This window comes from Venturia canescens, chromosome 9, assembly GCF_019457755.1.
Source record: "Venturia canescens isolate UGA chromosome 9, ASM1945775v1, whole genome shotgun sequence".
NCBI lineage: Eukaryota > Metazoa > Arthropoda > Insecta > Hymenoptera > Ichneumonidae > Venturia > Venturia canescens.
Genome location: NC_057429.1, coordinates 10331743 through 10346194, shown reverse-complemented (window position 1 = coordinate 10346194; position 14452 = coordinate 10331743). Strand labels below are relative to the sequence as shown.

Genomic DNA, 14452 nt, shown 5'->3' with positions numbered 1-14452 from the left:
AATTCGAGAAATTGTGGAATCTTGGACATGGCACATTCAGCGTTAAATACTAATTCTAAGTTATACATATCCATAAGACTGTCGATGTGTTCATCACTTTTGGGTCTTTTTTCAACTCCTCGGTATCGTAACGATGCGAGTCGTTCGCGCACTCGCGTGTTCCACTAGAACTTCATTCGCCTCGCAAATCAAATTTCTAAATTTTGTATATCTGCGTATTCCCGAATAGCCGAATCGTTGAGCACGTGGCCGAATATGTACTTATTCAGAACTTCTTGAGACTCGGACACGTAATCCTTCGATACGTTTTCCGCCTCCTTCATTAACTGAAAAGAAATACACCAATGAATACAGACCACAGTTCTAATAAAATGGAAATCAAAACGTTGAGGGTGAAATATTAAGATTTTATCATTGGAGCGTTGAACTCGGTGAAAAAATGAAATTTCCCTAACACGGTAACACCATAACGGTAACTTGAAATTCTTTTTCTCAGAGGATTCTAAGGTCATTCGCTGAAATTGAACAGTCTTTGAGAAAGAGCATAACTTGCTCTTTTAGGTACTCGTCTTCGCCTCGTACTGACAACATCGCGTTCAGAGTTGAAAAATTCGATTTTAGCTCCTTGGTACAAAATATATATGCTATATTATCTCAAAAAATAATCAACCGACGAAAAAGAATATTAATCAATCATGAATTTTGGTAACTAAATATAGTACTTACTGAGACCGGTGTAATAGATTTTCTTTTATCTTTTACCCCGACACCTGCCGCGGCCGTCGATTAATGGAACGTGCCAGAAATTTGCAGGATGGCGTCTTTCGCGACTACAGAAATTTAAAAAGTGATACACAAAATAAGCATAATAAAATGAAAAAAAACTTCACATATTTTGCCTTTTTTTTAATGTTAAATGAAATATAAAATGAAGAAAAAAAATAAAAATCTCGAAGATTCGCTGTTAAAACGTGAGTTAACTAAAATTGTTTTTTTTTTTTTTTCAACTTGACGTGTCTCTATCGATGCCTGACCCCCTTATTAGTCGTAAAGTTTGAAGAGCAATAACGCGGCCATGTTCTTTCGAATATTTTTCGAATATCTTCTCCAGCACTCTCAAAGGATCGGGCGATAATCTGTCTCTTTAAATTTAAGCTCGAGAATTTCACTTGATTCTGTTTTCCGAAGAGTCCTTTGAACGAGTGTTTAATTGTTGCATGAAACTACGCGATCGATGGAATCAGTTATTGACAGGAGTATATCTTCGCCATGGACCTCTTTCATTATTCGCATAACTCCCGATCAAACGGCTCGTCGTCATCCAATAATCGTTCCACAGAATCGTACCCCTCATTATGCTACACTATTTCTAACGCCCGATAAAATCGTATCGGGTTCGAAGAAGCTCGGAATTTGCGTTTCAACCGGAATCCAACTGCGATTCCATTCGTCCGAAAAGAACAAAACCGCTCGATGCGATTCGAGCGCTTGTAAAATAGTACGCATAGAAACGAAACTTGTGTGCAGAGCACTCACCTGTCAAAGTCAAAACAGAAAGCAGCGCAGTCCGCTTCGCTCGCTCCGCTCATATCCCAGCTTCTCAAAGTGCTTCATACAAATTCACTTTCCGGGTTTCTGAACCCCTTCGAAAATGGAATCACTCGATAGAATCGCATCTCAAATCAACATACATCAACTCACTCGCCAGCGCGTCGAAACTTCAATTATACTGAGGTTAACCTCCATCGCAATACTGTTATTCACCGGAATCCTTATCATTATAACCATTGTCTCATTCTTCCTGTACGAATGTATGGTTTTAGACATACTGCGTTTGGCTAGCGTCGCAGTCCTAGGATTAATATTAATCGTAGGAATTTATCAGTATACAAAATCGTCAAACATTGACCAGATTATTCGAACAATGGAAAAAGCAGTTGCAACACTACAAATACCGGCCGAATGCGGAGAAGGGCTGGACGTATTTGACACACTCCGCCAAAAGGTAGAAGTCAATTTCATGGAGTGGAATAATGAAGAGTGAAAAAAGCTAATGATGAATATTATTTAACAACACCACAAATAAATCTCCAGATCAATAGATGGATTCACTAAAAAAACGTTCACGTGCTTTTGAATAAATGACTGATCAGATTCGCAAGAATTTTCAACGAATTAGAAAATCATGATTCGAACTATTTGTGGTTTTACAAAATTTTGATATAATTTTTGTTGCAGGAATGTAAAAAAGATTAGTGATTTTGTTCGAATTGGAATAAAAAGTCCAATATTGAAAAACAAGTCATCGTTGTGGTAATGACTGTTGCATGAAAAGTTTAACCAAAAAGATTTATTTTAAAAATTGTGAGAAAGAAAAAATTGCAAGTTGTCCCAAGTGCATAAGGCAAGAGCAACAAGGTCGTCATAATATACCACATGGGAGGAAGCGAGAACGAAAATGATACGCGGCCATCAACGCCGCTATTCGAGAACTAACTAAACTCGGCATTCGACATACAAGATTTTTATGAACACAGAACAGTGAACAGAAACTGCTCTTATTGCCTCTTATACGTACTGGCGGGCCAAAGTGAGGTTATGTTCAATCACAACGTGTTTTCGTGCTGATGAATAATTGATTCACTGCATTGTATTAGTTTGAGACAACATGTCAACGTTATTCAACGACGAAAATTCAGATTCTGAAAAGGAACTGAAAATAAACAATGGATACGCCAGCAATTACAACACTTGGCGCCAGAAAGAAGAATTGAATAAATGTCAGTGTCCTGAAATTATTCCAGATATCACTATAACCTTTTTATCATTATTTTAATTGAACACCAAATGGATATGAATTATTGTAAGCACTATTTTTGTATTATCGTACAAACTGATGAAGCAACTTTCAATTTTCAGTCAAAACAAAGTATGGAGAACATGTCACGAATTTCCCAAGTTCAGGCGAAGACTCTGAGACTTCATCGGACGAGGACGAAGATGGAGCAGTAAGTTGTACTGCTTTGTTAAAGTCCAATTCTCTTGCCATTTTTTGAGACTTACCTTAGAAAGAGACTAAACAATTTCATGCCTTACTGGGACTAATACCGAGTTGAAGTTTCATCGTATTAATAAAGTCTGAATAAAAATTGATAGCTCAATGTGGTACAACTTTGGTCCTGGATAATTATCATTGCGGGGAAACCAGATTTTCATCCAAATTATGATCACATACCATATTAAACTCGATATAAATATGAAAAGAATTTTTTTTGAACAATATTTCGATAAATCATCCCAGAATTGCTCAAACAATGCGGATTTGAAAAACAAACAAAAAAATAACTAAAAATATTGGTATGATAAATATTTTTGGAGAATCAAATATGTCTCAATGGTTTTGAGAATTTTTTTTTTATTAAATTGAAACTCGGATCCACAATTTCGAGTACCAAATATTGATAATGCTCTTCTTAACGTAAATGAATATGGAGAATAACTTATTCGAGAAAACACGAAATGGTCAAATGAATAGTATTAAAAGGTACTCAAACCAACAATTAAAAACTTTTGATGTTATTTGATTTCAGTAGCAAAATGGATTTACCGAATGCTTTTTTGTCATGGAAATGTTACAGGAATTGACGGAAGAGCTGGAGAAAAAGTTTTACAAAACTCTTGCATGCTTAAAAAACAAGGATCCAAAAATCTACGATGAGAAGGTGACGTTTTTCGATGAAATATCGAAAAATCCGGAAGAGAGTTCAAACAAAAAATCATCGAAAGAGAAGAAGCTTTTCCTTAGAGATTACGAGCGTGAAATAGTGGTTCAACGTGGAGGTAAATTCAGCGATAGCGAGGATGAAGAGACGATTCGTAACAAGAAAAGAAAGACTCGAGCGCCGACGTACGTCGAGGAACAGTTGGCTCTGAAGGAGAGTATCAGCAAGGCTTTGGACGACGAGGACGAGGACGAAGAAAATAATCTTTTGGTTCCGAAAACAAAAACAGAGTCGGAAAAATTGAAAGAGGACGAAGCATACAAAGAATGGCTGAAAGGTCAAAAAGCTGAAATCGAAAGCAGCGAAAAGGAAGAGCTGAAACCTCTGCGGGATTTTTGGGTCGATCCGAATCTTGATCCGAAAGAAAAATTTCTTCGTGATTATATTTTGAACAAGAAATTCTTGGGCAACGACGATGCTGAAGAAGATAATCTCGATGACGAACGAATCGATTTGTCCGAGGATGAGAAAATCATAGAGGAACAAGAAGAGTTCGAACACAAATACAATTTTCGGTTCGAGGAACCCGATCAGGAATTCATCAAAAGATATCCTAGAACTTTGGAGAACTCCTTGAGAAAAAAGGACAATAGAAGAGCCCTCAAACGAGCAGAGGTCAAACAGCGAAAAGAGGAGGAAAAAATTCGTAAACAAGAAGAGTTGAAACAACTCAAAGCTCTCAAGAGGAAAGAGATCGCTGACAAAATTGCTCAACTCAAAGAAATCACTGGTTAGTTTGAATTTAACAATTTTTACACAAATTTTAGTACTCTCAGAATGATTAGAAAATGCTATTTCTTTCCAAATTCGCAGGTAATGACGACAATCACTTCGAGAATATCGATCTCGACGCTGACTTCGATCCAGAGGAACACGATAGAAAAATGCAAGAAATTTTCAACGACGATTATTATGCATTACCGGAGGATGATGTAAAACCTGAATTTCCAGAAATTGACGAAGAATTAGGTATCGAAAGAAATTGGGACGATTACGATCCAGAAAACGAAGAACTTGTCCCGGATGATGATTCACCACGTCCGGGGACTTCTCACTGCGAAGATCCCGAATTCAACGTAACTTAGAACTTTCCCAATTTCATCAATACTAAAATAACCGAGTCGAATTTTTTATTGAAATTGGTTTTCAGATGGATGCCGATTACGATCCAACCCAAGCTTTGCAGAACGAGCTCATAGCTTCCACAAAGAAGAAGAAGCGACGTCGAAAGAGCAAATTCGCCGAGGTCATTGCAAAAGAAAAGCCCAAATTCGATCCCAAATTGCACGCTTCTTATCGGGATTACATCGAGCAATATTATGCTCTTGATTACGAAGACATGATCGATGACTTACCTTGCCGATTCAAATACCGTAAAGTCGTGCCAAATGATTATGGATTAAGCGTCGAAGAAGTAAGCTCCTTGTGCATTTACATGCAAATCTTTTAGGATATAAATTCTGGTCGGAAAACACGAAATCGTTGAGACTTTTATTGTGAAATGTGAGGAATAATTTAAGAATTTTTCATTCTTGCTTCCGATCACATCGAATGAATTGTCACGAACAGATCGTATTTCTTGTGAAAACTTGAATGATTCCTCTAACAATTATGCAAAGTGGTGAAAAATTCGCTGAGCCAACATTTTTAATTGTTTTTGTAACACGAAGCGATTCAAATTGTTTTCAAACATTTTTGACATCTTCTCAATTTAGATTCTCGTCGCTGACGATCGCGAGTTGAACAAATGGTGCTCGCTGAAAAAAGCCCTCGAGCACAAGCCCGAAAACGTTGAGTTGAACGAAGTGCGTGTTTACCAGCAAAAAGCTAAGAACGAAGAGTACAAAAAGAAAATCCTGAAAAGTCTGTACACGTAAGTTTTCAAGAATTTTCAAGGAAAATCTGAAAAAAAACGATGATATAACAGTTTTGAAATCACGTATTTTTCTGTGTTTCATTTATAGTCCGGAGGAAGAGCCTCAAGATCCGGAAACCGTGATAACACCTACGCCGCAGGAGGCCGAAGAAGCGATGAAGAAGAAACGAAAGAGGAAAAAGAAATCAGTAAAGAAAAAAGGTATCACGTCCCCACGAAAGGGCGACGGAAAAGCTGAGCAAGAATCAGCACAAAACGAAAATGAAATTTCGGAAATAGAAATTCCACGAGAAATTAAAGCGGAAACATCGATGAAAGAAACTTCGGAGGAGAAGCCTGCGAAAAAACTTTCGAAAGGTTCGCCAACAAAGTTGCAGATAAATGAAAAAGAAACAGTACCCATGAAACCAGCTGTGACAAGTAAAAAGAGGAAAGCTGCTAAAAATCCTGATTCGGTAGCCTCGAGCAACCCGGAAGTAAGAGAACCGCTGGCAAAAAAATTAAAGTCCGAAATTATTTCGACAGAGACTATCGTTGAGAGCACGGTGAATGGAATCACAAACGGTGAGACGAAAATGAAGAAGAAAAAGAAGAATCTAAACACTCAGGACAATTCGAGTTCAGCCAACTCCTCGAAAAATATGAAAAACGTCGAAAGAATGAAGAAAAATAAAAATAAAAATGCCACTGACGACCATACGAATTCTACGAATTCCACAAAAAATACTAAAGATCCCAAAAGTATGAAGAAACAAAATAAAAACAAGTCGACGAATTCGACAGGTGAAAAGAAGTTCAAAGGAAAAAAACAGGAGGCCGATTCAGTCGCTTTGCTCAGCTCCGAAAGACTCAAAGCCTACGGCCTCAATCCTAAAAAGTTTAAAAACAAATTGAAGTATGGTAAAAAAATGAATTAAAAATTATTATTTTCCCCTTTGTAAATATATGAATTCTTATAATTACAAACAACAAATACTTTATTGATAAAACGCAATCCACTTTTTTAAATGAAAATACTTTGTGAGTACTAAATTGATTGATTTTGTAAAGGAATTGCGAAAAAAATTTATCACATTTTGTAGCTGAGATATGTCAAATAACGAAATTGTAGGATGGTTCGAAATTCTTATTTCCGATCGACTATTTAGCAGATTACGCGTTTAACCGAATATTCTTTCTTTGAATTCGTATTTACTCGAAAATATATATTTCGATAGTTTTCATTTCGAATGAAATTTTAACTGACCATACGAATGTCAAAAATTCATATTTTCGAATTCAAAATGGAGAATAGTTGTTTTATAGACAGACCAGAATATAGAGTAGCAAAAAATCGAAAGTGAATTTTGGAGCCTATAAAACTTGGATATGCGGAATAGCGATGGCTTGAAAAGGCGAAAGTCAAAATGACGATGTTTGAAATTGGAGACCACCGGTCTGAGTAAGTGAGTGAGTGAGACACGTGTATTTTGAGGTCCGCTGCATTTCTTTATTTTGATCGATCGACTTTTTAACGTTTCGCCATTGACCATTCGATCTTTTGGTCTTTCAGTATTTCAACCTCGGTTATATTTGCTCTTTTGTCATTATATTTTCGAAATTGTGAATATTCACAGTATTGCTGATCGTAGTAATTTATGAATCGAAAGAGCGATAGTCGAATTTTCGGTAAAACGATATTTCTGTCGTCGTCGATGTAAACGTGCTTCGAGCCTTGAAGTTTCTGCTTTATTTTCGACATTCAAAGCTCTAGTCGAATCGATCTGTCTCCATATTATCATTCGAAGTTTATAATAACTCGAGATTTTAGCTGTTTGAAATTTTAGTCATTCTAACATCTGATCCCCACCCGTCGAAGAATTTTTCGAAACAATTGTTGCCTTGAATCCAAAATCAGGAATCCCTTTGCCAAATAACAAAAACTAAGTTTTTAGGAAAACATACCGAGTCGTTCGTCCAATCGTTTTAATGCCTCGACGATAATATCGAAACAATGTCATTGACCACATTCCATTATTTAGCGATAACACAGTTTTGGACTAAATATGAATTCGGACAAATTAGCACACTGACGTGATTTCACTCATTAATTATTTTCTACATTTTTTTTTAAAGAAACATCTGTGCAAATAAAAAAAAATAGCAAATCTCTAAATTTCATTACCATAAGCAGACGCATTAAAAAAGCAAAGTACTCAAAACGCACAGTCACATCAAAAATGATAAACGATGTTTGCGGATTATTTGGAATGGTGCTCGGGAACAGTTCGGGTTTGCTTTTCTACAATCCGATCCCGTTTCATAAGCCGTCCCGTATGTTTGATGGTGCAGTATTTTCTTATAGGGACACGAAAAAAAAATCTCCCTCACTGTATCCCCACGCCTCACAGCCGAAGGACAACCAATTGATTTCGGTCGCTGGTGCTTCCAACTCGGCTAGGACAATCGTCCGAGCTTGTGAAATTTCACTCTCTCGTTCCAAATTTTCTTTTCTCCTGAAAATGAGTAATTTTATGAAACTTCGACATCCATAGTCCAAATAATGAAAATCATTGAGAATTGAGACTCAAAGTTATTCCGAGTTGACGATGAAACTGTTTTCCTGATAAATCAAACTTTCAATCAATTATTTTCGTTCCAACTCGACTTTCGTCTCGTTCCAATATTTGTGTTCTGGCTTTTTTATATTTTCACACGGAACGGCTCATAACAAAATGAACTTTTGATTGTAAAATTTTCATAATCATTCAAAAAATGCTGCAAATTAAAATTTGCAAATTCCTTCCTCAAGATGGTCAAGATGCACGATGCTCAAAGCTTACTCTATGAGGTGCTATATTTTTCATTTTGGCTTCCTCATAGAATAAGCTTTGAGCATCGTGCATCTTGACCATCTTGAGGAAGCAATTTGCAGCATTTTTTTTGTATACAAGGAAATAATGTATTTTCTCTACCTTCTTTTACGAACTTTAATTTATCTCTTTGTTTAAATCCATAAAAAACAACTGAATGACGAGCCATCGGAAAAAAACAGTTTGCAACTTTCAATTTTCATCGTTCTTCTTTTTACATTGAAATTAATTAAATAATTCCGACAACTTTGCTGGAAAGTATAGAGGAAGTACAGACTTATACACAATATCTTACAAAATTTCCAAAAATTGAAGCGGCTAGACGATTTTTTGAAAAACTCATATTTCCGTAAAATTCAAAATGTCATAAAATTTAAACCGCTCAACCGATATTCCCCAAATTCAATACCAACCTTCCTATTATGATAGTCTATTTATAAAAAAAAAAAATTATCAATAAATCTCTAAATTTTCGAAAGTTAGAGGGTCGACACCATTTTTATGAAAATTTCAAAACGTCGTCATATTCGTATTTTTTTTCAAAATCTGAATCAGAGAATGAAAAGCTTGTATAGATTAAGGAGTTTCGGTACAAAAGTCTAAATATTAAGAAATTGATGAAATTTGGTGATAATGTTCTTCAACATCAAGTGCGAAAACACAAATTTTTTCAAAATTTTCTTCTACTTAGTTATGGAGTAATTACGCATTAAAGCAGATTTCTTATGCCCGGAATGTATACCTATATATATGAAAACGCTATGCTTATACACGTGAACTTTAGTGATCAATTACTCGATAACTGTGTAGAAGAAAAATCTTAAAAAATTTGTATTGTCAAATTTGGCACTAAAGAATATGTTCACCAAATTTTATAAAATTCTGAACTTTTTGAATTTTTTTATGCTTTTAGCATGGTTTAGCATGGCAACATTGTATCGCCTGTACCGAAACTCCTTAACATCTGTGCAAAACAGTAGCCCTGTATCTCAAACCGTTTCCGAGTTATAAACGTTTGAATTTTGCAGTGCCACATAACACACACACACACACATCCGGACATTTTTTCTAGATATGATTTTTCGATGTTTTGTAACATTTTGAGCACATTGACATTGAAAACTGGAAAAAAAAAATGTTTCATCGTCACAAAGCTTCCTCTATGAGGAAGCAAAAATAATTCAAATAATTGCTTCTTCAGTTTTATCGTTTTCTAGGATTTTCAAGTTTTTTGAAAACTCCGATTTCGAAGTCACGAAAAATCACCTCGAGGATTACTTACCCCGATACTCTTTTTTTGACAACCATAAAAAAAAAGTCTTTTGGCTAGTGGAACGGGGAGGTTTGGTAGAAGAGAAAATTTCGACAATGTTTTAGTAGCATGTACAGTCATAGTAATCCAACGGAACGACAATGCGCCCTGTCCTTACACCATATACCGAGGGAATACAAAGGGAGCAAGCAACCCAACAGCGAAGAAGATCCCCCTCGGGTGCGATAAATCAATCCCCTCGGATCCCGAGGACCGTGTATACAGTAGCAGGTGGCTTGAACGCCTTCCAAAACGTTCTCGCGCCTCTCTAATTCTCAATTAATGCCACATCCCCTTCCTCCCCGCGAATACGATGCTCGTCTTCCCGAATAATCTTCTCTTCTCTTTTTTATCCTCGGCGTTCGGTTGCACTTGAGGAAAAAGTCATCAGAAATAAATTCTCTAATTGTTTCCTGCACGGTTTGAGAGTCGGTGAGAAATTTCACGCTCAATCTGAGAAAATAGCTAGAGAAAGCCCACAAAATTTGCGGCAAGATCTTCCACGTCGTTTTTGTGAGTTTTATTTTTCAAGATTTTCACGAATTCAGTATTTCACCAAACACGATATTGTCGATTTATTAGTGGCAAACAAATTCGGAAATTGGATTTGTTAACATTTATGGTTTTGGATGAAAATTATTTCAATCTTCAATCGTCATTCGTAATGAGCAGTTATCATGCCATTCGACAAACAAGTGACAATTGATTTACAGCTTTTTTTCGCAAATAATGAGGAGCGAAAAGTAGAAAAGAATATGATCGATGCAGGCAGGATTACAGCAGGATCAGTGACACAATTGCCGAATTTTACGGACTGACGCCTCCCATCTGCACTCGCAGGACTCTCCCCTTAACTAGCCGGAGCTCCATGGGGTCGTTGTAATTGACGAAGAGAGATAACCCCGACGAGTAATTGCCGGAAAATCGCTCCTCGCCCCAAGGGACGAGACGAAACTTTTTCCTACTCTCGACCATTCGCACCTGTAACGATGAAGCTGATTCGACTATTTATAATGACTCAACATTTGGCTTGGGCCATTCAAATATTAGTAGGAACCTTTTGCAACAAATCGACGAATCCTTTTGACGCAAGATTTTCGGCGTCGTGAGAAAACTTTTTCCGGAATGGAAGGTTTTCATTGGCCAATTAAAAAAAAAAAAAAAAAAAAACATTTTTCAATCGTATCAAACGTCACCGTATCGGGGTGTAAGTTTTGGGGCAGAATTTTTCCGGAAGTTCGGCGATGGGATTTTAAGGAGTTCGAGTGTCGACGGTTTTTCTATTTTTTGCTTTATTTCTTCATTGATGGAATTTTCATCTTACGAAACTCAAATGAAATTGAATTCATTCGATTATTCTATAACGTAAACTATCGACGTACACAAAAAGCATCGAAAATCACGACGACACGGTCAACGCAATTATTCAAATAAGTATTCAATATTCGAAGCGACGATCCAAAAGTTCAAACTGACGATTGAAAACCCGAGGAATTCACAGGCTCTCCCCTTTGTCCATTTGAATGATAATTATCAGATAAGTCAAGATAGTTCCCAAAAACTGAAAAATCAATTCGAGTTATAGCCAATTTTTCTAATTTATAGAAAAACATTCGAAAAAGAATCGAATATTCGTTGCTCACCCCTCTCAAGAATTGGTATCCGAGCGTGAAGAATCCAACGGGCGAGAACTGGACGGGAACGTTGTACAATTGGAGGCCAAATTGTCTGATGTCGTCAGAAAATTCGGAGCTCTCTTCCGAGTGCGTGAAATGATAAATTCGGTTACCTGTTCGTTTGGCCTCGACGTGATACGAAAAAAAAAACAATAAAAACACGAATGTTAAAGTGCATTTTTTCGTTGAATCGTTAAGGTAGATCATGCCCGAAGGATCGTCTTTTATGGGTGTCTTTGAATCGATTTTTACTCCCTAATTAAGGATATAATCACTTTAAATTGATGTCAAAGTTATTAATTTGAAATTGTAAATACATTTTTTCAAATAATCTTTTGGCGAATGAAATTACAAGCCATTAATTAAACGGGGATCCATCGCCGACCGAATCACAAATTTCATTCGTCCCTCGCCAAAATATTGTTTTTTTATGTCAAGAATCGCACTAGAGAGCGCAAAGGGAAATGGATCAAGAAAAAAGTGTTAATGAAAAGACAGAATGCTGTGACAGGAATGACCCAAGCCAAAAAGAAACAAAATGTCGGAACAAGCAAATGTGAGGTTACGAGGGCTCGTTGCCAATTTCGTTTAATCTTTAACGCAATATATTTTTATTGCCAGCAGTAAGACAATCGTCTCGAATTGTTTCTCAGACCTTCGTTATGTACTTCATTGTTATGAAATGAGTGTACGTCGACTAGCCATTTAAACTCTGTAAGTTTCAAGACATTCTGAGGAAAATCGTTTCGTGCATGAAGTACCTTAACGCGTTTCACGAATTCGTCCAAATTTTATGAACAGTCGAAGAGAAAAACAGCAAAACGACTACACAGCGATTGAAAAACGTAAACGCAGAAACACTTCTGATTCGATCGTTAGATTTTGAGATATTAGAAAACTATTTTTTCACGTCCAAAGTGAATTTCGAAGTATTGAAAGGCATTTGAAGAGGGTACTGAAATTCAATTACTTCATTTGTCACACTTTCGGAAACTTCATTGATGAGAAACAGTTTCAAAAAACATGGTACCATCCACGACAACATAACGATCGCGAAGATTAATTTTCTGTCACGAGCTCGCACCACGACGCCGAAGAGCAGATAAGAACGGGTCGTGAACAGGATGAAATCCGTTGCGATTCCCAGTAGTATCAGCAGGCCGTGGGTCTCGTTGAGATCCTTTGCAATCAGTGTGACTTCGAGATGCACGTGTCTTGAAACATCAAAATAAATTGATTTACGAGAATCATTGAAAATAATCATTCGAAGGAAAGTCTTTGATGGATTAAGCGTCGATTTCAGAACTATGCGCAAACTCACTTTATTATTTGAATAAAACTCTTCCGATAATAGTCATTTAAGAAATGTCGACACAACGACATGTTGAAGGACGTTATTCGAAATTTGTGCCGCAGCAAATGAGCCCAATCGTCATTTTCAAACGTTCGGTAAACGTGCTTGTACGGTTCTTCGAGTAATTTGTTTATTGCGTAAAATCTGTGGCCTGTGAACCTAAAAAGAAGCGAAAGATTGTAATAATTAAAGCTCGTTTCGTTGCTCGTGATTGTTTCCCCAAAAAAGTGGTTTCGCTTCGAAAAATTTGTCCACTGCAGCAAGTTTTTCCATCGTTCGTCTCGAGCACTGGGCTCGAGGGAACCAATGAAAAAATGCACTTCCGTGCACCCAAAAGTTGGAATGTTTCATATCCCACCATGCGGCGAACCAAAAGTCTATCCCGACAATCATGTTGATGATTACTGGATATTTCGTGAGCATCGTCACGAGTATCGCCTTTTGTAGTGGCATCGGATCAACAAGCCACAAAACTCTCGTAACGATTTGACCGAAAAACAATAAAAACCCGCAGCCGAAGCATATCACTCCAACGAAGAAACATCGCGGGTAATCGAAAGATGCTCCGAGTTTGTAAAGAGTCTTATCGACCTTCATCAGTCTGTCGATGATGCTTGATTGTTTCTAGAATCGAAACCAAACGTAATGAGACGTTCGGGCGAGCCGTTCATTCATCACGAAAAAGCACGATGAAATTTCAAAATTCGTATCATTCAAAATAAAAAAGACAATTTCTCGATGCAGAATTCTCAATGATCTTCGAAAAAATGGAAACGAAAGCTTTTAGGAAGCTTTTCTAAAATTTTCTTTGTACGACGCATAAGAAAATAGTGAAAAGAAACTAGAACGAGTCTAACTACGCGCGAACTGTAACTCTTGTTGCGCCGATCGATAAAATGAAGAAAAAATAAAAATGAGGAATAATCGAGGGTTGTTCAGCGTTTAACTGTCACAGCAGGGGGAATTTTTCTTCAATCGGCTTCAATTTATCGTGCACCACTTTCTTGAACAGATTTTAATGGTTTTTCTATTATCAAGTCCTTAGAACGCGGTGGGCAAAACGAATTACTCGCTTTCTCGATCAGAATTGACAAAAATGAAGTTTGTATCTGTGGGACCCAGTTTGTATACGAGAAAAGTGTCTTTAACGATGATGAACTCCATGTTCGTTGATTGATACCTACTTTTATATAGCAAAGACTTAGAATTTGGACAAAAGCAGCTGACAGCTGATTGGCGTAGCTCACAAAATGATTAAAATCGTTATTAGCCTTGGAGGATCCAGTGACATTCGTTTTCATAACAACGTCTAGAAATACGCTCCACGAAGTTAGTGAAAAGATGATCGCGTATATGGCACTGATCAACATTCGTGGTCGTCCGGCTGGCCATTCGAAAGCACCGAAGCCCATGACTGCGTTCATCGTCCTGAAAGGAAATATTGCATCGTCCAAATTTTTTGGTTTCCATACTCGCCAGGCCATTTTATTATGATTTTTTAATCGAACACTTTTTTCGAAAGAATTTTTCACTTCGGTTGAAAACTAGTTTTGCTTTTTTATTCTTGCTCTCACGATCCGCAGGTATTGGGCTGAGTGTT

General features: G+C 37.0%; 1 protein-coding gene across 1 annotated transcript; it reads left to right on the top strand.

The window, feature by feature from the left end:
- The first annotated feature begins 1490 nt into the window (after positions 1 to 1490).
- On the top strand, positions 1491 to 6647 carry LOC122416042 (protein KRI1 homolog). Its single transcript, XM_043428708.1, has 7 exons — positions 1491 to 2780; positions 2920 to 3008; positions 3639 to 4512; positions 4596 to 4858; positions 4933 to 5196; positions 5498 to 5655; positions 5747 to 6647. The coding sequence occupies exons 1-7, from the start codon at positions 2669 to 2671 to the stop codon at positions 6573 to 6575; spliced, it is 2589 nt and encodes an 862-aa protein (XP_043284643.1). The 5' UTR covers positions 1491 to 2668; the 3' UTR covers positions 6576 to 6647.
- The last annotated feature ends 7805 nt before the right edge of the window (positions 6648 to 14452 follow it).

Excerpts from the sequence above, each read along its gene's own strand:
- LOC122416042 (XM_043428708.1), top strand. The coding sequence starts at position 2,669 with ATGTCAACGTTATTCAACGACGAAAATTCAGATTCTGAAAAGGAACTG. Across the intron at positions 4,513-4,595 it reads TCAACTCAAAGAAATCACTG|GTAATGACGACAATCACTTC; the intron begins GTTAGTTTGAAT and ends CCAAATTCGCAG. Across the intron at positions 4,859-4,932 it reads GCGAAGATCCCGAATTCAAC|ATGGATGCCGATTACGATCC; the intron begins GTAACTTAGAAC and ends ATTGGTTTTCAG.